This window comes from Trichechus manatus, unplaced genomic scaffold (assembly GCF_000243295.1).
Source record: "Trichechus manatus latirostris isolate Lorelei unplaced genomic scaffold, TriManLat1.0 scaffold00044, whole genome shotgun sequence".
NCBI lineage: Eukaryota > Metazoa > Chordata > Mammalia > Sirenia > Trichechidae > Trichechus > Trichechus manatus.
Window position 1 is genome coordinate 10,947,672 of NW_004443980.1, and position 26,579 is coordinate 10,974,250.

The 26,579-nt window shown below is 45.7% G+C and overlaps 1 protein-coding gene across 2 annotated transcripts in view; it reads right to left on the bottom strand.

Annotated features, from left to right (window-relative positions):
* Positions 1-241: 241 nt before the first annotated feature.
* Positions 242-26,579, bottom strand: part of SERP2 (stress associated endoplasmic reticulum protein family member 2) — a 26,950-nt gene continuing 612 nt past the window's right edge. Inside the window, exons 3-4 of one of the 2 annotated variants that reach the window (XM_023731608.1) lie at positions 19,623-19,695; positions 242-635 (exon numbers count right to left, since the gene is read on the bottom strand). In XM_023731608.1, coding sequence (XP_023587376.1) covers positions 595-635; positions 19,623-19,695 — 114 coding nt within the window. In that variant the 3' untranslated portion in view covers positions 242-594. Of the gene's footprint in view, positions 636-19,622; positions 19,696-22,001; positions 22,073-26,579 lie in introns of those variants that run through there. The other variant, XR_002824146.1, reaches the window with a different exon arrangement.

Consider the following 26,579-nt stretch of genomic DNA (forward strand, 5'->3'; position numbering starts at 1 on the left):
GCCCAGGGCTGCATTTCCGGGGAAGACCTTGGGCCTTTGCCAGGGACCCGCTGGGTAAATGGAGCTCTGCTTCCCAGGCCACAGATACCCTGACCCTTTCCCAACTGCAGCATCAAGTTCCCCCACGGCCCCAACCCCCCTTGAGCTTTTTGGATTTCTTCTTCACTTCAGTTTTCTCATGGTCACCCACACATGGCATGAGGTTGAACAAAGACATTTATTTGCAAAACCAATTCCCCATGGAGGCGAGACTGTATCCGTAGAAGGTAAACCAGCAATCGTTCAGAGGGCCACATGCAGACATGAGTGAAACCAAGGAAAAACCACACACAGCGCGGCTGCAGACAGCCAGGAGCTGCCGATCCAGTCAACAGAAAAGTCCAATGTCCTTTCCGCTTGGGAGCACGGACACACCAAGATGTCCTGTGAGAAGGCAATTTGGCCTGACATCCAAGATGAAATGATCAGGAACAATCAAGGGAGCCTTCTTTCTATTCTGCACAGCTTGCGTGCTTCCCACAGACACCTGGCTAAAAGTGTATGCGGTCCTCTGCCTTCCAGCAGGAGTGAGGCAGCCTCGAACCCGGGGCTTTCTCACATGCCCATCCTGATGCTCTGGATGATCTGAAAGATAGCTGAAATGGGAAAGCCAAACAGACAGCTCAGACACCAGACAGCACACAGCTGGAAACCCAATCCCATAGAATCCCCGGCTCCCTGACCCCTGGGCATGTTAGCGCACAGCTGATTAGACATTTCCTAACTAGGAGTTAACAAGAGGTCAGTGAACTTCCTTAAAAAGCCAGGCTTGCTCTGTTGGCTGATGGATGCCTCAGGGATTTATCCAGATAACTCCTGCTAATTCCACCAGGAGTGAAGGCCAGAAACCCATTGGGCGCTGAGTGGAGATTTGGCCCCCTTCCCTTAAATGTTCTGCCCCTGCTGGGGAGAGGGATATGGGGCTTCTGGGCGGCGCTGCAGTTTATTTAACAGCTCAGTGAGTCTGCCTTTTCAAAACGGCCGTGACCTGTACAACACCTGCCTCTGTGCTGGTGAGGGGGGCCAGGTGTGAGCAGACCCACCAGGCAGAGTCTCTGGCTGCAGGGAACCCTTGACGCAAGAGTATGTGCTGGCTGCCTGTCCCGGTTTCCATGGGGTCAACTCTTGATTCATGATGACCCCACGTGTGTCAGAATAGAACTGTGCTCCACAGGGTTTTCAATGGCTCATTTTTCAGAAGTAGATAGCCAGGCCTTTCTTCTAAGGCACTTCTGGGTGGACTCGAACCTCAAACCTTTTGGTTAACAGCACGTTAACCATTTAAATGCCCAGGGACTCCCTGGCTGCCTGTAACCCTCTGAAATGTCACCTCTCAACAAGTGCAACACCGATCTGTTCAGGGCCTAATCTTCACTAGACGGGCCTTCTTCCTGATACGCCAAGGACGTGGGTAGCCTGTAAGCCCGCCGAGAACTGCTGACACTCCCACTCCTCCCCGCTCCTTGCGTATTTTGGTAAGAGCTCGTTAGACAGCTCCCAGCCTGGCGCCATCTATCAGGTTTCAAATGTGTTCCAGGAGACGAAGATCTCCGCTTCTTGTTCCATCCTCCCAGCTGGCAATAATGATCAATTTTGATGATGACAATGATGGCGATAATGATAAGAGCAACTACCATGGCTTTAACGATTTGTTTGTTTGTTTTTTTGAGGGGAGGCTGGCATCATTGTATTTAATCATGTGCAGAAGCAAAATAAACACTAGGCTCTCAGAGGTCATCTCCCTCCTCTCCTTCATAAAGTCAGCCTGGAATCTGTCCAGGACTGCAGCTTCCTAAGAGACCACAGAAAAGCAGGGCTAGGCAGAACTCTCAGGACACAAGTCCTTCCGTGTTTCCTTATCTAACGTTAATGAGCACGTACTATGTGCTGGGCCCTGTGTTTCAGGGACACAAAGATAAAAAGAACAGAGGGCCTGGGGGATCCTTCTCGAATGGCTGGATTTTAAGGGTAGATAAAGCACCAATGCATTTTCTTTTCTTTTCACATCATCACTATCTTTCTAAATTGGATATACCAAACATAATTTTACACTAACTGTTCGTGACTGTTCAGCATTACCATAATGAAAAACAATTAATAAGGCTCTGCTGTAATATTGCTATTGAGGTTGCAGAGTGTTGTCTGATCTGTCATCAAAATAGCTCTGGTCTGCTGTACTTCTCCACTACCTGTCCGTCAGTTTGTCATACTGTGGTAGCTTGTATGTTGCTGTGATGCTGGAAGCTATGCCCGCGGTATTTCAAATACCAGCAGAGTCACCCAGGGTGGACAGGTTTCAACCAAGCTTCCAGACTAAGACTAGGAAGAAAGGCCTGGTGACCCTATAGCTCATACTAGAATATTTTCTGATATAGTGCTGGGCCAGCCAACGTTTGGTTCTGTTGGTCGTTGCCATGAGTCTGAGCCGATTTAGCAGCAACTAACAACAAAGCTGTGCTTCTTGGCTCTCATGTCTGGTTCTTACCATTTTTTTGTTTTTCTTATTCTTGTCCCTGGTCACATGTCCCGTGTTACTGCATCAGTCTGCAGTGGGCCCTCCTTTCATGTATTATTACGCTGCTGTAGACTAAGAAACCTAAAAACAAAGACTTAGAATTCTGTGCAAAATCAAACTGGTTCCCTGTGGGGGTCTGCAGGACTCTTCTCTAGATAAAGAAGCTAGTCAACAACTTGTGATTTCTAATTCTGGCAGCTCTTGGAGGTCTTCTTGGCTTATTCTGGGTTCTTGGGTGGGTCTTGACCGGGGAAGTTGTTAGACGGATGAGAGATTGGCATACCAAAATCTATAAACCCACAGAAATATCTGACCTTTCTGTGCTCCCTACCAAGGCTGACAAGGAGTAAAAATTAAATAAACATTCTTTCCTCCGGCTCAAGAGAAATGGAAGGCAGTTGTATATTCAACAACATTAGACAAAAAAATTTACATCTCCCATGCCTCAGGCTTTGTTTTTGGCATCAGGGAAACATCTCTAATTCTGACAAACAAGTTTACTTTAGAGAGGAATGTTAGAGTCAGATGGAACTGGGTTCGGATCCCCGTTCTTCACTTAACAGCTGTGTGACGAGGCAAGTGACTTAACCTCATCGAGCCTGTTCCCTCCTCTGTACTATGAGGATCATGGTACTCACAGGGTTGTCACAGGGATTAAACGATGTAATATGTATGAAGGTTCCTCACACCCTGAAGAGTCAATAGGTGGCAGCTACTGCTATTATTACTATTACCGCAACAACTACAGCTTCTTCTCCATGGATAAGACAGTAGACCAGAGGCTAAGTGCCAACTCTGTCACCCTCTAAAGATATTAACCTTGAGGAATTAATAAACAGTTCTGAGCCTTGATTTCTTTCTTTGCAAAACTATAGATAATATGTACCTCAAAGAACTGCAAGGAGTAAATACAATGACATAAATAAAAGGTCTACCTGTAACAGATGCTCAAAAATGTTATTTCTCCCTTACTCTTGTCCTTAGACAAGAAATTATTATCAGTGTGATGCAGGTCAACAAATAAGAGAGCAGTCTGTTTCTTAGTCCATCATACGCCACTAAGTTAATTCATGACTTAAAAAGTTCTAGGTAATGAGAACATCACTCAGTACTTTTTGAGTAACTGCTGCAAATTTCTCTAAAGAATCTTGGACAAAAGATCACATGTCTCAGAGGAATGATACTTCCATTACAACAACTGACCTGTTTCTTTGGGTCTGCTTTAAAAACAATTCAAGATGATTTCAGATCCTAATTGAATCTGTGAGTGAACATGTAAAAATCCTCTGGTCCCTAACACGTTTACAGGTGACCCTTTAAAACTGAATGCTCCTGGAGAAATCACTTTGAATAAAGTCTATTTTAAGCTCACCATTTGCCTCCACATCTAAGTGAACGGTGAGACGGATGTGCTTAATTATCCCCGCTTCAGGTGTATCAATGTCTTTAAAAAGCCTTCAACCTTTTATACCAGTTATGTTCACGGACCTTCTGCGTGCCTGCCAGAGCAGACCTACGGAGTAACCCTGGCCTTCCAAACGCTGACTTTTCCGAGGCAATGAACAGGAAGGGAGCCAAGAGGCAGTTCAAAGAGGGAAAGGAAGTGGGGAGTCTAGACCCTGACAAGTTAATAACTTAACAGTGGGTGAACAAAGCTGAGAAAACAGTTGAGCAGGCTGCAGGAAAGGGGCTGCGTGCAGACGAGACAGCAGGGAGGAGAGAGGCCAAGAAGGAGGGCTGGCAGGCATTCCAGGTCAGGGAATTTGGCCCTGGGCAGTCACAGAAGTTCAGAAAAATCTCGGCTGGAGCGGGCACCACCAGAGCCAACGAGCATCTGCACTTTCCAACTAAGTTTACGATCCTGGCCGTGGGCAACCTCTCCTGACCACCTCTCTCTTTTGTTCAACCTCCCCCATCAATGAAATCCTTAGGCTTTTACATGCTAAAATTGCTTCCCCTCAAAAATCAAACAAGCCAAAACAATACTTCTGACTCCACATCTCCCAGCAACTAGTGTGCTCTCTTCCTCTTCACAGTCAACCATTCCCAAAGAGCCGTCCATGCATACTGTTTCCATTGTCTTATCTTCTATTCCCTCCTCAACCCACTTCATTCTAGCTTCTGCCCTCTTTACTGAAATATCTCTTGCTAAGTCACAAACAGAGGCATTGGTGGATCAGTGGTAGAACTCTCACCTTCCATGAAGGAGACTTAGGTTCAATCCCCAGCCAACGTACCTCATGCATAGCCGCCAGCCGACTGTCAGCGGTGACTTGTGTGTTGCTATGATGCTGAACAGATTTCGGGGGAGCTGCCAGACTAAGACAGACTAGAAAGAAAGGCCTGGCGATCTGCTTCTGAAAATCAACCAGTGAAGACTCTATGGATCACAACAGTCTGGTCCAAAAGCGATCATGGGGATGGCGCAGGACAGGGCAGCATTTTGTTCCTTTGTCATGGGGTGGCCATGAGTCAGGGACTGACCCAGCTGCAACTAACAACAACAAAAAAGTCACTAATGACGTTCTATCTTTCAATCCAACAGGTGTTCTTCAGCCTCCTCTTCTCACCACTCGCTCCTGAAAACTCTCTTCCCGTGGCTTCTGTGACACCATATTCTCCCTCTCTTTGGCCCTTCTCATGAGATCTTCCTCCTCCACCCCACCATTAAACACTGAAGTTTCTCAGTGAGCACTTCTGAGCTTTCTTCCCTTCATTATATTACTTCTCCCTAGAGGATCTCATCAAGGCCCACAGCTTTCATCACCACTTACGTTAATGACTCACAAATGGGCATCTCCACCCAGACCTCTCCTCTGAAGCGCCAGACTCACATTTTACCATCTCATCGATATCTCCATTTGGATGGCTCAAACTCAGTAGGACCTTCTTAACATCTCTTCTCACTGCCAGACTTGGCATTACTACCCTCCATTTTGCTGTGCAAGCCAAAAACACTGAAAAACTGAAAAAAAAAAAAAAACAAAAACAAAACACTTGACATCTCTAGTCAATGACAAAGACCTGTGGATTTTACCTTAGGATCTTTTGATTATGCACCCTTCTCTCCCATCGCCCCAGAAATCACCCTAGTCCAAACTACTACCATCTTTCCCTAGACCCCTGCGATGACTTCCAACTGGTCTATTCTTGCTCCTTTCCAATCCTTTCTCCATACTGTAGCTAGAACTATCTTCTAAATAAAAGCAAGTAAGATTGTGTGCCCCCTGGGTTGAAAGCACATCAAAAGCTTCTTATTGCTCAATCCTTGAAGAGGCCTCAGTAACCTGCATATTCTGGCCCCTGTCAACCTCTCAACCTTGTGTCACTCTTCCCACTGGGAGACTCATGCTTTCCAAAGCTCCATGCTCTCACTACAGGGTTTTTAGACATGTCATTCTTTCTGTCTGAAGTACTTCTCCCCTGCCCCACCCTACTGCCTAGTTACCCTCCAGCTCTCACTCCTCAAGTCATTTCTTCAGAAAAGCCTTCTTCGACCACCTGGAGCAGTGGTTTTCAAACATGCATCACAACACCCTCACAGCGTGTTGAAACACCGATGCTGGCCTCACCCCCAGAGTTTCTTGTCCAGTGGGTCTGGGGTGGGGTCTGAGAATTTGTGTTTCAAACAAGTGTGCAGGGGACGCTGATGCTGCTGGTCCAGGGACCACACTTTAAGAACCACTGCCCAGAGTAGATCAGCCTTTGGCATTCTATGCTTTCCCAGCCCCACGTGCCTCTCCTCCAAACACAGCTTTCACAGCTGAAACTCTACATGGTTTAGTGCCATGAGTTGATTAACTCATCTTTCTTTCCCACTAGACAGTACGCTCCAGGAGAGTTGGGACCACGTACGAATTGCTCACAACTCTACCCCTGGGCCTAGCTCAGCACTGGGCACAAAATAGGTCCTCAATTAATATTTATTGAATGACTGAAAGGGGAATAATTGCAAAAAAAAAAAAATGTGGAGGAAAATACATTTAAAACAATTCAAATGATTGCTTTGCAAACCAAAAGAGTCAGAACCAGTTTGCTGCCTTCGGATTCAAATGTCCCAACAGCAAAGTCATGACAGACCATAAACTCTTAAGGCCTGTGTTATGGACTGAATTATGTCATCCAAAAAATATGTGTTGTAAATCCTCACCTTTATACCTATGGAATAAGAAGCCCTGGTGGCGCAATGGTTAAGCGCTCAGCTGCGAACCAAAAGGTTCGTGGTTTGAACCCACTGGTGGCTCTGCGGGAGAAAGACCTGGCCATCTGCTCTCGTAAAGATTACAGTCTAGGAAACTCTACGGGGCAGTTCTACTCTGTCCTATAAGGTACCTATGAGTGGCCTGGACTCAAGGGCAAACAACAACATGTCTATGGATGTAATCCCATTTGGAATAGCGATTTCTCTGTTATGTTAATGAGACCACGCCAGTGTAGGGTGTGTTTGAAGCCAATCACTTTCTGAGATACAAAAGAGCGGCTCAGGCACGGCGGGGGTGGGGGGTGGGGGGAGTACAGGCTGCACGGAGATCGTCAGGGAATGCCGGACAAGGATTTTTCCCTGGAGGGGACAGTGAGAGTCTTCCCCTAGAGCTGGCACCCTGAATTCAGACTTCTAGCCCCTAAACTGAGAGGAAATAAATTTCTGTTTGGTAAAGTCACCCACTTGTGGTATTTCTGTTATAGCAGCCCTAAGAAACTTAAGACAAACTGGGACACTGTCATCCCAGCCCACTTTCAGCCTGCAGACTGACCTACCCTGGCTATAAGAAAGGAGTAAGGAGGACCTGGGGATGACACAAGTGGATCCCAGAGGAAAGTGTCAGAAAGCTGAAGCCCTGCTAAACACCAGCAAGCTTCATAAAGCCACTTTTATTGAAAATAAACAGTTGACAATAAGAGAGAAGGAGTTGCTGACAGGAGAGATTAAGACAGGCCAGAGGAACAACTACCCCAGAAATCACACAACTTTGATTACTGTTAATTTAAAACACATGAAAAAGATGGAAAAAAGTCTGAAAGAGTTGGTAAGAATAGTTACGGGTCCCATAAGAGACAAGGAGAAAAGTTAGGAGAGAAAACACCGCAAAGGTGGGTCGTTAAGCTCTATAAAACAACCAGCACAAAGAAAGTCAAGGGCAAGAGAACATTTCCTGGTAGCTTTTCCCAGTGCTTCTCCAGAGATGGCGAAGGCGGAAAAGAGATGCCAGCGGCGGGCGAGGACAGGAAGGCGGCATAAAGAAAATGGATACTGGTAGCAGAGAGTGCGATGGCCTCTATCCACATTAAAATGGCAGACAGCAGAGACACTCTTCTGAGAAACAGGACAGGAACACACCCTCAGGTGCTCCACTGAGGCACAGGGCAGAAGGAGGTACATAACAACGGGGGCTGCGGTCACCTTGAGGGAGCCACAATGGCAGACGAGGTGTCTTCTCCAAATCGTCCACCTTAGACCTGAGGAAGGGATTCCACAGCAGATGGATGTACGCAGGCTTTCATTTGTGGTGAAAGAGAAGAGTTGCTCCAGGGCTGTCCAGTTCCTCAAACGTCCCACTTGCCAGCCTGAGGTGTGGGACTCCCTCTGATTGTCGCAGTTTCAGGAAAGCACTGGCAATCTCCAGGAAAGGCCAGCGTGTACGTGTCCACCTGCAAATACGCGAATTCAAGTCTGTCCTGGGCAAGTGTCCAGAAAAAAGCAAGGTGAATGGGACACAGTGGCCCCATCAAGAAGGAGCCCATGGCTGGGTCAATGCTTTATCCACCTGGTAGCAGACCCAAGATGGCTGTATGTCTGGAATCTCCGGAAAGTGCACCTTTTTCTGACAGGGAAAGAAGGAAAACTCTTTTAAGTGTACAGTTGCATGCTAAATGCCTATAGTTGGTGGAAAACTGTTGTGCTCTGTAATATTTTTAGGGAAGGAGTAAAAGAGAGAAGGAATGTAGGGTAATAGAAAGAAGATGGGTTTTGTAGTCTCAAAGAACTAGGTTTGAGTACTAGCTTCTTTATATTTTAGCTATGAGACGTAAGCCAATGTCCTCTATGAGCCTAAGTTTCGTGATCTGGAAAAAGAAGTATAATAGATTCTTTGTCGGCATTGTGTGATTATTTAAGAGAAAATACATGTGTAGGGCCTGACATTATAGTAAGGATTCAAGAAATGGCAGCCAAAATAGTTGTATGCACAGATCCTGCTCACCTCCATGGACTAGCTTATAAAGAGTTCTTTCTAGAAGCAGAGATGAAGTTTGAGTTGTCCTGCAGTGATGATACCACTGCCTTCTGGCTTACAAGTCCTAACTTCTACCTGTCCAGGTGGCAGCCTGTCTGAGGGCTCATGCAGGTTCCAACATCTCAAGAGCTACGCTCTCAAGTTTTCTCACCATTACAAAGAAAAGCCACCAAAAAGGCCAAACAGTATCTTTCTTTCCTTGAAATCATTCAGAATCTTGGGGGAGAACCTTGCCAGGGAGGTAGAGATGTAGGGAGACAGGATGACTAAGGGCCATGAACATAATTACAATTAACACACATTTTTAATACCATTACCCTGATTCTGCTGAACACTTTACATGCATTGTCCTATTTAATCCTCATAATTAGAACAGTGGAGTCCCTGGGTGGTTCCAACTCGCTGGCTATTAGCTAACCTGGAAGCAATCACCTGACCCACAGAAGAAGTCCCTGGGTGGTGCGGATGGTTCACATGCTTGACTGTTAACTGAAAGGCCAGAGGATTCAGTTTGCCCAGAGGCACCTTGGAAGAAAGCCTGGCAATCTACTTCTGAAAACTCAGCCATTAAAAACCCTATGGAGCACAGTTCTACTCTGACACAAATGAGGTTGCCATGAATTGGAGTTGCCATGAGTCAGGGTCGATTCAATGGCAACTGGTGGTGGTGACAGGCATCCCCTTTTAAGAACGGGAGAACTGAGGCTTAGAGCAGGCAGACGTAACTTGGATAAGGCCACACAGCTAGTAGGTGGCAGAATCGAGTTTCACACCCAGGCAGTCTGGCCATAAGTCCTTGGCACACACGTGACTTAGTATTTTCTATCCTCACACCATCCTTAGCAGAACAGCCAGTCTTAGGGAGAGTGGGGGTGTTGGCCCTCCCAGAAATGAGGTTTCTAGCACATACATGAAAGGAGACAGCTGGACCATCTGGAACACGAGGCTAGGGGAACGGGAGGAGTTCAGGCCCAGCCAAGAACACCCCAGAGAATCACTTCTTCACATCTGTTCTGAAGAGGTTTCCTGAAAAAGGGACCCGCCTGTGACAGGATATCTCTCTCTCCTCTCCCCAGAGCAGAGTCCCTGGAGAATGCAGGAGAAAGAGTACGGTCTGTTACAATTCCACTGAGAAAAAAGGAATGTCCCTGCCCAGAAATGGTGGAGCTACTCACAATAGATGGTGCCAAATAAACCTAGCAGGCTCTTTGCTGAAACGCATGAGCTCTGTAGCATCAGAGGCCAGCTACGGGCCAGACACAATTTCCTATCTGATGGGCAAACAGAGTCCAGATGTGTGTTCTCTTCTGGGGATAAAAAAATCAGAATATTCAGCAATAGAGGGAGGTACCCCCTACATCCCACTTCAACCAGAATTGCTGCCCTTTCATTTGCTTCCCCCTGAGATTTGAACAGAGTTCTGTAGCTTAAAAAATAAAAGGCTAAAAACCAAGAGTCTAGAGCTTTTGTTTTTAAAAGACATTTATTTTTTTCTGATTATAAAAGTAATATTTGCTCACTGACAAATTTGGCAAATATAGAAAATTATGAAAAAAATAAAAGTCTCTGGTTAATCCTATTACCCTAGAGGTTTCCTTTTGATGGGGGTGGGGTTGGGGGTGGATAGAAGCTCATCAGTTTCAAACACCCAGGCTTCAGTAACCATTAAAATTCTCATGATCGCTAACTAAGCAATGAATATTAGGGTTGGCCGGAGAAAGAGAAATACAACTGAAATTAGGAATACATGAGGGAGAAATAGTCTGAAGAAGGGAGCCGGGGCATGACTAGTATTTAAGCATTTCCCTCTGAGAATCAAAGGCTGATGTGAATGAAACCGGGATTCCACTGACCCCAGCTTAAACCGTAATTGAGGGGTGCCAAGGAGAAGGATACAACCACGGTGCAAAGCAAGAACTGCTGTCTCAGATTGCTACTTCCTGTCAACTTAGAGTATCACATCAGGGCTCGGAAGAGGTAAGTAATGGTATAAGACCACATGCAACACGTGTATGCTGACACTAAACAACAAAATTATCTGAACAGCAAGGATGTTAAGGACAAGATCTAATTTCACCAAGTCCTGAGGCATTCTGGTCAAAGAGGAAAGCTGAAAATGCTGAAGACTGCTGTTGTGTGACCACTGTGTCACTGACATTATAAAGAGGTTGGGGCAGGGACAGCAAAAAGATAAGGAAGGGACTGTGCAGTCCATACCATGTCTGTGACAGACATTATTAATCAATGGCAGCTCACTTTCCCATTAAGCCTTGGTGTGGTCTGAAACTCTTCCTCAATATTGCTCTTAAGAGCTGGGGACAAAACAGAGAAAATAAAAACGAAGAAAGAAAGCAGGAGTGCCTGCTCTGTGCGCACACAGCAGTGACTAGCTGCATTAACGGCTGGGGAAGGGCACAGGACCGCAAGTGTCTTGGGAAGATAGCAGTTGGTCTGTCCGTGTGACAGCATCTCTGTGGTGAACAGTCTGACAGACAGTCCAGGTCACACTTTCCTCTGATAAGAACAAGCACCCTTCAGAAGCTATCAAACAGCTCTCCAAAGAGGCAGGTTTTGAAACCCAGGACTGCAAGAGACAGGATGAGCTGCTTATCTGGAAAGAGGCCCTACTGCCTGCAGACATGGAAGATACGCTTTAAAAAAGGGGAAGGAACGCAGGGCGAGGTCTTTTAAGGGAGCCCCTAAACCTCTTGGGCTTCAGAGTATACCTGGGTCCTAGGAGACCCAGAAGGAACCAATAAAATCAGCCAAAAAGGCTCAAGCAAAACAAAACGCATGCCAAGATTTAAGCAAGAAAGATTTCTGGTCTACTTGGAATGATCATCTGAGGGGACCAACAACAGGTATTTGATTGAGAAATAGGTTTTATATTTCTGACATAACCTATATAATATAAATAACAATAAAGCTGGTTACCAAATAAAACAAGACATGGCCCTGAGATGTCCTGTCTAGATACTGTGTCTCAAAAGAACATACTGTTTCAAAGCTTTTTTATCTCACAAAGAAAAAACTCCTACAGCAAAACAGCTGTCTAATTAAGGTTGCTTTAAGGAACTGAAGGGGCATGGGTGGTTCACTGGCAGAATTCTCAACTTCCATGCGGAGGACTTGGGTTCGATTCCCGGCCAATGCACATCATACGCAACCACCACCCTTCTGTCAGTGGAGGGTTGCCTGTTGCTATGGAGGCTAAACAAGGAGCCCTGGTGGCACGGTGGTTAAGCGCTCAGACGCTAACCAAAAGGTTGGTTGGTTCAAATCCACCAGCTGCGCCCCAGGAGAAGGATGTGTCCATCTGCTTCCATAAAGATTTACAGCCCTGGAAACCCTACAGGGCAGTTCTACTCTGTCCTATAGGGTTGTTATGAGTCAGAATTGACTCGACGGCAGTGGGTTTGGTTTTTGCATATGAGGCTGAACAGGTTTCACCAGAGCTTCCAGACTAAGACAGACTAGAAGAAAGACCTGGCGATCTACTTTTGAAAATCAGCCAATGAAAACTATGGATCACAACGGTCCGATCTGCAACCGATCACGGGGCTGGCGCAGGACCAGGCAGCACTTCGTTCTGTTGTCCATGGGGTGGCCATGAGTAGGGGCTGACTCAACAGCAGGCAACAACAACAAAAGAAGTGAAACTCACATTTTATTTCTGAAATTCAGCTTAAAAGTACCAACCACTTATTCAGTGATTTTAGTCTACATACTGGTATTTCTTTTTTCTTGCTTGTGGATATCTGAAAGATTTTGGTACTTTATCGTGGGAGAACACAGTCTCATGCACCAAAGTGTTATCACTTCAAGTGCTGACACTCATCCCTGGAGGGAGGAGGAAGGGCCTACTGCTTTCTGATAGTTCAAGATCAATGTCTGAGGCTGAGCCTGCCAAGGAAAGGCGCAGCCTCGGAGGATGAAAGGCGAAGGGATGTGTAAACACTTCACGGCACAAAGGCCAGTGGTGCCACAGTTTTCCATGAAGGCCAAGAGGACAGTGGTGGGGAAGAATGCAGCTACAGGTTTCGGGTTTATGACTGACCAGGAATTTATATCCATTGAACCATATTACCCTAGGGCAATCTTTTGAGGGGCTCTTGGGATAGACGCGATGGCAACTTTTTTTTTTTGGTTATTATCCCCATTTTATAGATAATGAAGTCAATACAGAGAGATTAAGTAACTTGTCCAAGGTTATTCTGCTAATCTATAGTGAGTTCAGGCTTTGAACTCAGATCTGGCAGATTCCAAACCATTTTCCTCTGAGGCCCCTTGTCCCAGTACTGCCAATTTGTCAGTTTTCAAACAAGTCCCCTGCCTACGGGATCTTTTCAGTTGTTTTTCTGTAGGAGTTTTCTTTGCGAGATAAAAAAAGCTTTGGAACAGTATGTTCTTTTGAGACACAGTATTATCCAGATAGGACATCTCAGGGCCCTATCTTGTTTGATTTTGTTTAATTTGGTAACCAGCTTTATTATTACTCAGATTATGGAAAGTGGAAATTTACTTACTTTTAAGAGGGCTGTATTTGGATAACCTCCCAAACTCCCTGCTCAACAGGCAATGTATGAGAGCTTACGACCACGCATCAAAGCAGGAAGCGGAGCAGCACTGGCCTGACGTGGACCTTGAGGGTGTCAGGGCGGCCCCAGGAGGTCTGCTGCAGCCGTGGGATTTCTTGGTGGGGGGTGGGGGGACATTCCCTGGTGCATGTCTGCGCCAGGTCTCAGGTGCCTGTACTCTGCCCTCGCTGTTCTCCTGGTGCTTGTCCTTCCTTTTCACGGTCTCACACTTACCAGCATCACAGCCATGAGAGATGTGCCAAGAATGAAGAAGGCTGCTTGAAACAAGCAGAGAATCAGGGTTCAAGAGTCTGCTGGGACCCATCACTCCCCATAATAAACGGGTCTTATAACCTCTTGGGGAGTCCCTGGGTAGCACAAATGGTTAATGCCCTTGGTTGCTAACCAAAAGGATGGAGATCTGAATCCGCCCAGAGGCACAGCAGAAGAAAGGCCTGGTGATCTGCTATACTTCCAAAAAATCAGCCATTAAAAAACCCGATGGAGCACAGTTCTACTCTGACAGATGGGAGTCACAATGAGTCAGAACTGCCTCAACGGCAACTAGTATAACCTCTTGGAGGTTTTTAAACCTGTTTTTCCACATTAAATGGAGTAACCCTTTGCTGCCGAGTCGATTCCGACTCACAGCAACCCTGCATAACAGGGAAGAGCTGCTCCATGAAGTTCTAACGCTGTAATCTTTACAGAAGCAGACTGCCACATCTTTCTCCTGGCTAGTGGGTTTGAACTGCCGACCTTTCAGTTAGCAGCCAAGTGTTTAACCCACTGTGCCACCAGGGCTCCTTCAATTCCTTCAATGGAGTAAGGGTGACTGATAAGCCACTGTATACTTAAATATCAAAACTTTACCAGCCTAATTTTCCCCTAAAATTTAGCCAGGAAAACAGATAAATTGTGCATTCTTTATTACTTGCCTGACCTGAATATTTATTTATCCAAGGCACACTGGCACTATTTCTAAAAAGAGCACTTTGCCCAACCAACCATTAATTAGAAAAGTGGGTTAACAGAGTAAAGTAATGAAAGGCAATGAGTCAAGAGATTCAGATCAATGATCAACAGCTTCACTAACATTAAAAGACTTCACCTTTCTCCTTATTGTCTGTATAAAAAGTGTGCAAAATAAGACTACCAACAATATGAACTCAAAGAGGGAAATACGACCTCATACGCATTGCTGGAACTTGGTGAAATGGTACGTATGCCTGGAATAGGGGTTCATCTTGCTCAAGGAAACAGATTTAATAAACAGGGGCAGGAAGAAGTGTCTGTATGTAAAGGCTTAGAAATCCGACAAGAAACTGCAGGGCAATTGTGAGTGAGTGTAAAAGGCACGAGAAGCAGTGAGAGCTGTGGTGGGCTTACTACTCACGTGATCAGACATGATCTCTCCAACTTGGGTTATAAAACTAAAACAGGAGCAATACAGACCAGTAACGAGGGGCGTCAACAATCCTAGTACCTGTGAGAAGGCTCACTGTGTAAAGCACAGCATCTGGTAAACTGGCGAGACTTGAGAGGAAATCACGTATTTTTTTCAAATGTAAAGGAAAGCTAAGTCGGAGCCTACAGCCCGAGGCTGTGGAAGGGAAGACGCTGAAGAAGGGCAGTAGGCTCCACCAGAGGACAGGACTGGGCTGATCCCAGAGAGGCGGGGGTGGGGGCAGAGCTGAAGAAGCTATTGTGTTTTTCATGACACGTTCAGTTTAGAAAAGGACGTGCACAAAGGCGAAGGGCACATTACCGAGGACAAACTGAGAAGAATGACGGATTTCTGTGAGAACAGTGCCCAGCTTGAGCTGAGGCTTGCAAAAAATGCTACAGTTGCCAAAAGAAAGGGGGTGGTGATGGATTATTTTTGTTGTTGTGAGGTGCCGTCTAGTCGATTCCGACTCATGGCCGCCCTATGTACAACAGAACGAAACACTGCCTGTCCTGCACCATCCTCACAATCGCTGGGCTCAAACACAGGAATTATTTTTAGTTAAGATTAAAAAGGGATGAGGCCCATGGCGTAGGGATCATGGTAACATGTTAACAGAGGACAGAGAAAATTAGACAACTCAGCTACTCCCAGTTTTCGTCTATCCTCTCCATAAAAAGCAAAGTGGTGTTCTAACTGAGAAGACTGACAAAGACATCATTAGAACAACACTGGGCGCTGCAGGCGCGGTGAGCCGGTAAGTGGTAAGTAGATCCTCTTCACCACTTTAAGTCCCCGTCTCCAGACCCTGCAGGCTCACACTGCAGGCCCTTGGACAAACCCACCGTTGTTGTTAGCTGCTGTCATGTCAGCTCTGACTCACGGTGACCTTATGTAACACAGAGCAAAACACTGCCTGGCCTTAAGCCATCCTTGTGATCACTGTTATGTTTGATTTTGAGTGCCTTCCTACCCAGGAGGCTCATCTTCCAGCACTATATTGGGCAACCTTCTAATTTTGGGGAGTAGATCACCAGGCCTTTCTTTCTAGTCTGTCTTAGCCTGGAAGCTCCACTAAAATCTGTCCACCATGAGTAACCCTGTTGGTATTTGAAATCCTGGTGGCATAGCTTCCAGCATCACAGCAACACGTAAGCCACCACAGTACGACAAACTGACAAATGGGTGGTAGTTAGACGAACCTACAGATAGGATAATAGAGCCAACGTACACAATCCCAGAGAAACTAGGGAGTCTGGGAGCAGTCCCAAAAGACTGTTGTCAGCAAACGTCCCAATTTAGCCAAGGGGGAAAGACAGTTCCTGGTATGTGGACCAAAGACCCTGGCAAAATCTTAAAAACCAAAAACCAAACCCGTTGCCGTCGAGTTGACTCTGACTCACAGCGACCCTATAGGACAGAGTAGAACTGCCCCATAGGGTTTCCAAGGAGCACCTGGTGGATTCGAACTGCCGACCTTTTGGTTAGCAGCCGCGGCTCTTAACCACTACGCCACCAGGACAAAATCTTAGGCCACATAATTTCATAGATGGTTTTTAAGTCCTTGGAAAAGGAAGAGGTGGATGTTGAAAATCAGCATGAGTTTGAGAAAAACAAGCCAGGCCCAAGAACTGTTGACTTTTCTCCCCTATAGGCTACGTGAAGGGGCCAACTAGGGAGGGCTGCAGTTACTAGCAATATCTTGAAGCCAAAAGAAGAAAAAGAACAGTGGCTTTGTCTCCAGTGAGGCCTTTGGCTACCAGGTGGAATGACTACTGGGCTTCCGGGTCTGAGTCTGGGCTTTAGCCATTCTCAGCTACTCACACCCTTGAGCCCATCGTGCCATCTCGTGCCTCCCTGCCTTTGCCTTATTGTGTTCCCTCACATCCTTCATTTGCCTGTTTGTCCTTCAAAACTCAGCTCAAATAGCACCTCCTCTTGGAACCCTTCTCCACTGCCCAGTGTGATTCAGAAGTCCCTTATCGGAGCTCACCAAGCACCCTGCACACTGCACTGTACGGCGCTCTTCCCCTGGGCTGCGGCTTCGTTATCTGCCTCCCCCAACGCCCCCGCAAGCTCCTGAAGGCGCTGGTATTTCCAGAGCCCAGGCCAGCACCAGGCACAAAGAGGACCCTCCAGAAATGACTATTGCTTGAATGAGTTTTGCTTAGAGGTTCAAAGTCATTTAGAAGCGGGACTGTTTCCAAATGCGTTCCATGGGGTTCTCAAAGTTTAGAGTTCTATCAGTGACCTGGAGGAAAATATAATTTCAGAGACTAAAGAGCTGGGAAAGAGATAATGAGACAAAAGGCTTAAGGTTCAAGATCTAACAATCTACAGGCTGGCCATAAAGTCTGAAAACATAGATAACTTTTTTATCAATTGACTGATTCTCTTGATTGTTTCTTCTGTGGCATGGGAAAGGCACAGCTTTTTTTTTGGTAGGGGGGTGGAATTAGAGATGAATATGCAGGGTTGACGGAAATGCTGCAAAATCGCCACGTTCATTGTAATTTCGTATGGTACTTTGAACTATGCCTTGCTAATGAGGGCGCTACACTGAATCCCTCATGCAATGTCACTGCCCATATTGTGTCTTGTAATATCATTAAGCCATTTATTACGTATGTTTATGTTTCAAGACTTTATGATCACTCTGTAGAAAGACAACTGACAATTAACATAATAGAATTTTAACAGAAATAATCATGACGTTTTCATATTAGGTCTCAAAAATATCTACAGTATGGGAAATATATGGCCCCATCCATCCATCCATATTTATTGAGCCTTCACTGTGTTAAATACCATGCTAGGCTCTGCAAATTTAATGGAAAATAAACACTGCCTCCCTTTGAGCTTACATCCTAGTGAGGGGAAATGGGTAAGTCAGTAAATAGTTCTAAATGCTGATGAGGGCCACAAATAAACCAAAACAAATTGTGGTGGGACAGGGGACAACTTCGGACAGAGGGCATATAGATGCATCTTGAGGCTGGCAGGAAGTGTATGTGAAGAAGGGTGGGGTGGGGCTGGCCGGTCATTACCTCGAAGTGATCAGTAACGTGCTGAGACCTAAAAATAACTGCAAGCTCGGGCCATGTTAACAGAAGCCAGGGCAATGACAGTCCCACCGCCTCTGCGGTGGTCCCACCACTTCTAGATCACCTTCTGCACTCACGAACGCTATTCTTTAAGAGGGAGTTGCTTGGTGGTGCAAACAGTTAATGCACCTGGCTGCTAACCAAAAAGTTGGAACTTCGAGTCTACCCAGAGGTGCCTTGGAAAAAAGGTCTGGCGATCTACTGCTGAAAAGATCAGCCACTGAAAACCCTACGGAGCACAGTTCTACTCTGACACACATGGAGTCACCGTGAGTTGGAGTTGACTCAGACTGGAACTGGAGCTGGAATACTTCAGGAGAGTCTTTGAGTGAATCCAGGAGTATTAAACCACATCTTATGAGGTACGGCAGAGAGAACTAGGGAAGTTTAGTGTGCAGAAGGAATCACTAGGCATTTGTCCGCAGAATTTCTGAAGACTCAAGATGTTCAGAAGAGAATATGCTCATTCTGTGTTATTGTGGGAAGCCAAACCTGAACTACTGAAAGGAAAGTTTAAGACAGTTCAAACTAGGGGAGAAATCACCAATAGAATTTGACCTATGCAGAAATGGCTTTTTGGAGAAGGGAGTATCCCATCCTCAGAAGTGATCAACTAGAGCTGGGAAAACATCTGCTCAAAACACTGATGAGGGGGTTCCTATACTGGGCAAGAGATATTTTTCAAACACATCTTTGGGGTTGGGGCACAGCTTTTATTGTTTCTCTGAGTGGGACATTTTCTCATCTTGGGATGCCAAATCATCTTTAAAATGTTTGAGCCTCAAGCAATTACCGCCAAGTGCTCCTGATCTCTCCTTCTTCCTAAGAGCTTGTGCTTCCTTGGAAGACTGACCTTCTCTTGGAGATGAGAGGAACCGACCCATCTTTAGTCATGGGCTTCTCTTGCCATTGGACAGAATGACGTCTTCCTGGGAGCCCTGGGTCTGCACAAGAGGATGTGGACAGCTCCTCTTCCTTGGCCCCAGCAACAGTGCAGATGACAGGGGATGGGGGCTCCTGAAGGCACACCCCACGGTTAGAAGTGACCTCCACTCACCAGTATTGCAAAGACACAACACAAGGGGACCAGGAACCATGTCAAGATGCCCAATGACAGAATTCCACTAGAAGCAACTCCATGATACTTTTACTCCAGTCTCCCCTCATTTGTGTGTGTGTGTATAAGTAGAGCTCTCTGAACTTTACTTATAGCACCAGGTGACCATATCTGAAGGCTCAGGTCAAAGGCTCAGTTCTATCTCGGAGCTCTGTAGAACTCTCTCCTAAGGCATAGGGCTTGCCCTCTCTCTGGAACGTGAACTTATCTCGGGCAGACAGGTGCTCCACCTTCTGTTCCAAACGCCCTTTTTAGACTGTGTCTTCACAGAAAAACTGAACTCCTAAGTGCATACAGCCAATTGAATTGCCCAACTTAATCATTTTATGATTATGATTTGATAGTATATCAATTCTGTTTGTAACCATATTTGGTCTGCTGGAAGAGAAACGAAATCACATTAAGATTAAGGCTTAAGGCAGTGATTAACTTGAATCACAGACCAATGTTTTTCATCCATTTACCCTGTGAATAAAACACGCATTGGCCCCAGCAACAGTGCAGATGACAGGGGATGGGGGCTCCTGAAGGCACACCCCACGGTTAGAAGTGACCTAAGTTCAGTGAAATAAGTTCAGTGAAAATCATACCTGAGCCGCATACAACAAAAACAAACAGTGCCAGCAGCCATGGTCCTACTGGATATTTCTCTTCTTGAGGCCTCTAGAAGAGAATGGGAGAAAGTAGGGTTAGACTGATTTGTTCCATAGATATTTATTGAATGCTTCTTGGTACTGTGAATCAGACAGACCTGGTCTCAACCCTCAGTGGCTCTAGTAAGGGACAGAGATAAAGCCAATTATAAACGACTGAGGTAGTTTTGTAAAAATTCACCAATAACTTTATTAGCACACCTGTAACTCAATAAACAGCAGTCGCCGGGTGGCACAAAGGGTTTGTGCTTGACTACTAACCTGAAGACTGGCAGTCTGAACCCACCCAGTGGTGCTGTGAAAGAAAGGCCAGGTAATCTGCCTCTGTCAAGATTACGGCAAAGAAATTCCCATGGAGCAGTTCTACTCTGTAACACATGGGGTCACCATGAGTTGAAATCGACTCCACAGCAACAGGTTTGGTTTTGGTTAACTCAATGAACTTGGTGGTCTTAAAGATTCTGGGGACAAATAAGGTCTAAGTACATAAACCAATACAGTGATCTTGGAGCCAAAAACAGTATGGATGGTAATTGCTTCCATTGGCCGAAAGCATGCTCTATGCTGGTGTGGTGAAATGAGTTCCTTTATGTGGCCTTTTGTCTTACTTCTTTGGAAAAACAGCTTGAGAGATTTTTCCCCTAAGCCCTAAGGAGTTACCTTTGCCCTAGTCTTCTACCCCAGAGGGTTTATTACTTTCGTCCAGGCTGACTGACATTTCCTGGGTAAGCTGTAAACAACTTGGATTGATAGTTTTTGTCTGGCCCTGGGCTGCAGCCTGCCCTGTGACTGGTATGCACCTTGTAGGATTGGTTAACAGACTATGCAAATGAAGTGTCTGTAGCCTACTATGTAAATGAAGTGTCTATGCCTACCAGGAGGGAATTGGTCAGTTTGTGGCCCCCTGATGGGAGGGGCCATGTCTTGAAATTTATAGAGTTGTATATACCAGCAGCCAACCCCACAGAGGTTTTTCAAACAGAGGTTTTGCAGGAAGGGAAGCAGAATGAAGAAAGAAAAGAAGAAGCAGAGAGAGATGAGGCAAAGAACCTCCTAAAAGAGCTATAACATGGGTCAAGGGCTATAACACTGAAGACAGTAATAGGCCCAGAAGGGGGCCCTTTGGCAGAGCCTGCAGCAGAGCCAATGGCAGGGAAACTAAAGGCGGAGATGCATGTCCTCAGGGGGCCCAGATGAGACCTGTCCTGAGGGGGCTAAGAGAAGCCTGTCCTCATGGGGCAGAGATGAGCCTGTCTAGAGGGGACTGAGAGGGGCCTGTCCTGAGGGGGCCAAGAAGGCCCTGTCCTCAGGGGGACCTAGAGGAGGCCTGCACAGCCCAGAGGCTGCACTGAAGAAGGGAGACTTTGTCTACATGCTTCCTGATCCTGAATTAAGTATGGTCTGTGAGTTCTGTGTGGCCATTGCAATGGATTATTGAACCCAGCTGAGAAGTAGAGTGCCGTGGGAAGGACAGCTGGTGTCAGAATTAGTAAAAAGGTTGGAGGGTGGAGGTATGTCTCTTATAGGGATCAGCCTTGGGCTGATCTTGATTTGCATTATCCCCCCTGAAGTCAGACAGGTTCTGATGCTACTACTACCACCCCATTTTACAGCCGGGCGCTATACTAAGCACTCTACATCCATTACTTCCAGCACTCACAACTCTACAAGGCAAGTATTACTGACTCCATTTTGTAGTTGAGAAACCGAGGCTCCCAGTTCATGTTACTTTGAGCAAGAGGCGGGATTCAAAGACAGAATCGGCATCTGGGTATACAGAGCCTGGGTGTGTTCCACTAATAAGATTCATCTTTAATTCTCGTATCTGTGACTTCCCAGCAGGGTCACAGAACACAGTATTTTCTCAAAACCTTCTACAGGCCAGAAGAGCTGGGGAACTGACACACTGGAAATCCCCAGAACAGCGCAAGCACCAAGTACTGTGAGTGGACGCGAGGGAAGCCTTACCGAAGCTTACACTTTGGAGCTATCTCTGCTTTCCCCGGGAAGCAGAAAGGATGGTTATACCTGCATGAACCTAGCCCCACACACCTCCTGCTCCTCTCAAACCAAGAGCACAGAAAAAATAAGAACGTCCCGGCACAACACTTCTGGGTCTATCTGCAGCCTTGAAACCAAATCAATCAACAGAGCAACACACATTTTCCGAGAGTGGCTTCAGAAAGAGCAGTGTGCTTCTTAAATAAGAAGGACAAAGGAAGAAAGTGGAAAAAAAAAAAAATCAAAGAACTCACCAAATATTTCCTCATTAGCTGGAGCTAAAAACAGTCTTTATTCAACATCCCTCCTCACTCTCTTCCATCGCCTTCTTAGCAATCTGACATAGTTGACCAGAAACCAATTCTGTTGTTGTTGTTCCACTAATGCTACGCAAAAAAGATCATTTCATTACAGATGAGGCAACAATTCTTTGGTTCTCAGCTTACCTGTTCCACGCTCAAAGGGCCTTCCGAGTCACCCTCAGTCGGGCTCACTTGTCACTTCTATTACCATGTACTTTTTTCTCAGTAGGATTTGTCAGTTTGTAGCTCTAGGTTTATTCCCGTGATACTGTGTTTAACATCTGTCTTCCCACTAGACTGCAGGCCCCACCAGGGCAGGCACTGTGCTCTTCCATGTATCAGTGAATACCACCACCGGGTTGTCGTTACTGTTGTTAGCTGCTGTCCAGTTGATTCGGACTCATGGCCACCCATGTGTGCAAAGTAGAAGGGCACACCATAGAGTTTTCAAGGCTGGGGCCTTTTGAAAGCAGATCACCAGGCTTTAGTTCTGAGGCGCCTCTGGGAGGGTTTGAACTATCAACCTTTTGGTTAGTAGTCTAGTGCTTAACCATTTGTGCCACCCAAGGACTCCATACCAATACCTGGTATAGCAGTTAAACATAGCAGATAGATACTCAGTGTTCATTGAAGAATGAATCAGCCTACAGGTTTTGTTAAATAATATTTCTTAGTCTGAATAAAGATAGGATTTAGGAAGGATATGGGAGTCCGTGGGTGGCATAAACAGTTAATGCTTGGCTGCTAACCAAAAGGTTGGTGGTTCAAGTTCATCCAGAGGTACCTTGGAAGAAAGGCCTGGAGATCTACTTCTAAAAAATCAGCTATTGAAAACCCTCTGGAGCACAGTTCTGCTGTGACATACATAGACCCAGTGGCAACTAGTGTCTGTGTGTGTAGGAAGGATCTTGTCATTTTTATTAATACTTCCCAACTGGTGGGAGGATTATCTCTGCATTCTCTTCCTAGAGAAGTATGGGTTAATGTGTTGATGGCTTTGACTAAGGAAAAAACCATTCATGGCTCTGTCCTTGACAAGCCTGGAAGTGTACCTGCCACCACTCCTACATGATGTCAAAGCACACTCTAAGGGGACAGGCAGTTGCTCTTGACCAGAGAACAAAATCGGTCTTAAATAAAATTGGTCTTAAATAGTTGCATAAGATAACTTTAACCAGAATTTCTACTATGCCGTTCTTTGACTCTTAAGGCCAGGTCAAACTCAGGTTAAGTACATAACAGAAATTGTAAATAAAGTTACCTGAATAGAGTGTGACATTTATCCCTCCCCACCCTCTTTCACCACCTTCTTAGAAATCTGACATAATTGACCAGAAGCCAATTCTGTTGCTGTTGTCCCACAAACACTATATAAAAATTTTACTTGAGCTCTATTTCCAGCAAAGCCAACAGCTGAATGCAGGAGCCTGCAAATGAATTATTGGTCTAGTTCACATACCTAGTGGGGTCCTTTATTTTTCATTTGCAGGAGAAGACAAATTATGAGCATGAACTTGGAGCGTGTAACACAAAAATCTCTTTGATGACATTCCCCTGTGAATCAATATTATTTGGGAATTTTCACAGCTCATAAACACCTGGCCGATCATAATACCAATCTATCCTTTTTCTGAGAGCTTTGGGTTACTCTTTTTTTGGAAGCGGTATTCTGCACAATCCCACTGGGACAATTCCCACGGCCTGCATCTACTGCTGAGAAAGGCAGGGAAAGCTGCAGCAATGCTGCAGGTGACGTGGTTCATGTCAAACAGGAGTCTGCCATTTCCTGAGGCTCCAAAGGATCACAATGGCTTTTCCCATGATGAGATACCAGCGGAGTAACCCACAACTCTGAAATTTAAATCCCCCGCTTCACTCTAGAGAAGTTACTACTGTATAATCATAACATGATGACTTCATTTCTCTGCTTCTTGGATTTACCTGCTATTTGGGATAAATAATAAATACATAAATAATAAAGAATCTGCTATTTGCTCTCATGTCAATCCCAACTCATGGCGACCCCACGTGTTTCAGAGAAGAACCGCCCTCCACAGGGTTTTCACGGCTGTGACCTTTCAGAAGCAGACTGCCAGGTCTTTCTTCTGAGGAGGGTGGGTTCGAAACTGCCAGCCTTTCGGTTAGCAGCCCAGCGCTTAACCATTTGCTTCACCCAGAGACGATTCACCCCACAGCTATCACCTAACAACGAAATACTGAAGCATCTGCATACAATTAAGGGAGAAGTTTATTTCCGAACTATTAGTCTGAATTTTCAGTTGGAATCTGTCTACATCTCCCCATTTACTGAATTTCATCCTGAACAAGTGGTCTTTGGAAGTTAATGTCTATCAAAGTATAATCATATCTGACCTGTTACCGGGAAAATGAGATTTAGGTTTTATAGACTTGCTTTTTGAAAGAGAATTTCATTTTAACTGTTTGGATGCTGATCCATTTACAATAAAGTTAACCAAAAAGCCCCTCCAACCAACTGAAAGTAAACATACATTGTGGCTTCATTTGGAAACCTTTCATTACAAATTTAGTAGGGCCACTTACAAAGCCTCATAGGCACCAGGGACATTCACAGGGCCTGCCTCACAGTGTATCAAAACCTATTAAAATGCACCCTCGTGGCACATTAAATATATTTTAAATGTAGCTATAGGAAAATCGAGTTGAATTTCAAAAGACTAGCTACATTATCTAAGCATTCAAATAGTTTTTTTCCCATTTTCTTCTGATATTTTGGTGCCGAATATTTTTGTTTCAAGTCGCAGACATTTTTAGTTATCTTGGAGAGCTGGAAGTCTATGGAGCCTAATGGATAAAACAGCCCTGCCAATTAGCTCTTATTTTGTTGCTGCTTTTGCAGTCAGGTAAGTTAACTTAGTTAACAGCTGACCTCTAGATCCTTAGTTCAGTAAAAAGAACCACACACTAGGAATTTTCAGTATGTCAGCACGTTGCTGTGGTTAGGTGCCACTGAGTTGTTTTCAACTCATAGCGACCCCAAATGACAGAGCAGAACTGCCCCATAGGGTTTTCTAGGCTGTAATCTTTACGGAAGCCGATTGCCAGGTCTTTCTCCTGAGGAGCCTCTGGGTGGGTCCAATCGCCAACTTTTCGGTTAGCAGCTGAACACTTAACTGTTTGCGCCACCAGGGCTCCTTATACGTCACCTAGTAGGTATGATATACTGGGAAGAACTGATCTCCTAGCGATAGAAAACTCTGCATGCTTTAAGATCAATTAAAAAATTTTTTCAATGTAAATTTGGACACCATTTTTTTCCTGAGTACAAATGAAAAAGGAAGACTAGATCTACCTGAAAAATGATTTCATTTCGATGGCACAATGGCATTTTGGTGCACCAATCACAACTAAATGATCTAACCCCCAAATGAATTTTAAGGAGTCCTTAAGCCTGGAGTTGTGTGTAAAACTCAGAGAAGAGTTTAATTCTAAGGTCTCTGTCACATACGCTTGTTTTGAAAGAACTCTGGTGTGATGATTGCAGATCCAATTTTTTTTCTGCTCAGTTAATCAAACCAGCACAATATCTTTGGCTAAGAAGAGTTGCCTCATCAAGTCTGAAAGCTTTTTCCGCCAAACCCCATGCTTCAGCTGGACAGCCACCTAACTGTATGGGATAATAGATTCCAGGTGCCTTTGCTCACAGACTTGGAGACCACCACTGCCCAACAACTCAGCCAACTCATGCCTTTGAATGTCCAGTCCCAGGCCAGGAATTTTCTGTTGCAGATACTCTGCTTTGTTAAAAGAATCCCCTGTGCATAAGTCTTAAGTTTTATTTGTAATTCCAGTTGTAAAGCATTGATCTACAGTTCGGAGGGTACAATCCCTGGCAATAAACTGGTTTCTAAAGTTCGGGATTATACCATCAGGAAGAGCCTGGACTCAGGGCAAACAACACTAACGTTGCATTTAAATTTAGCCCAGCCAGCAGTGGGAGTCCTCACAGGTGAGGAGGTCAAGAAGAAAGGAAGAGGGAGGGAGATGAGGGTTAGAATCTCACTCCCCACTTGGAGCCCTTTCACGTACACAGGGCAGACCATTACAAAGGGGCTAGGAGGAAAACCTTATCAAGGTATATGTCTATTGGGGGTGGGAGATACCGGGTGGGGTCTACACAGAGGCGGTTTATCCAACAAGCAAGGTAAACACGGGCCTACAAGTAGCCCCCGAGTCTACAGGAGATGATAAATGGCCTCCATTTACCCTTTCTTTCATTCATTCAACCAATGTTCCAGCACCTAGTACGTTTCGGGCCCTGTGTCATGCAGCTGGTTTAACTGTCCCCTAAGGATGTGGCTTTCCGTCCTTCCCAGGGACGAAGGCCCAATTTTTTTCCTGGGGAGCCACCACCGCGCTTCCATGGTAGCCCAGGCAGCCACTCCCAGAGGGGCCACGACCAACCAGGGCCCTCTGTCCACGAGGGCACCGCAGCGCCCACGCCGCCCTGCGCCCAGCTCTCACCTCCACGCTCCGAGACCCCACAGGAGGGGCGGACCGCGGTCCCGGGAGCGGGAGGCCCGGCGGCCGGGCCCTGCCCTCGCGTCCGGCC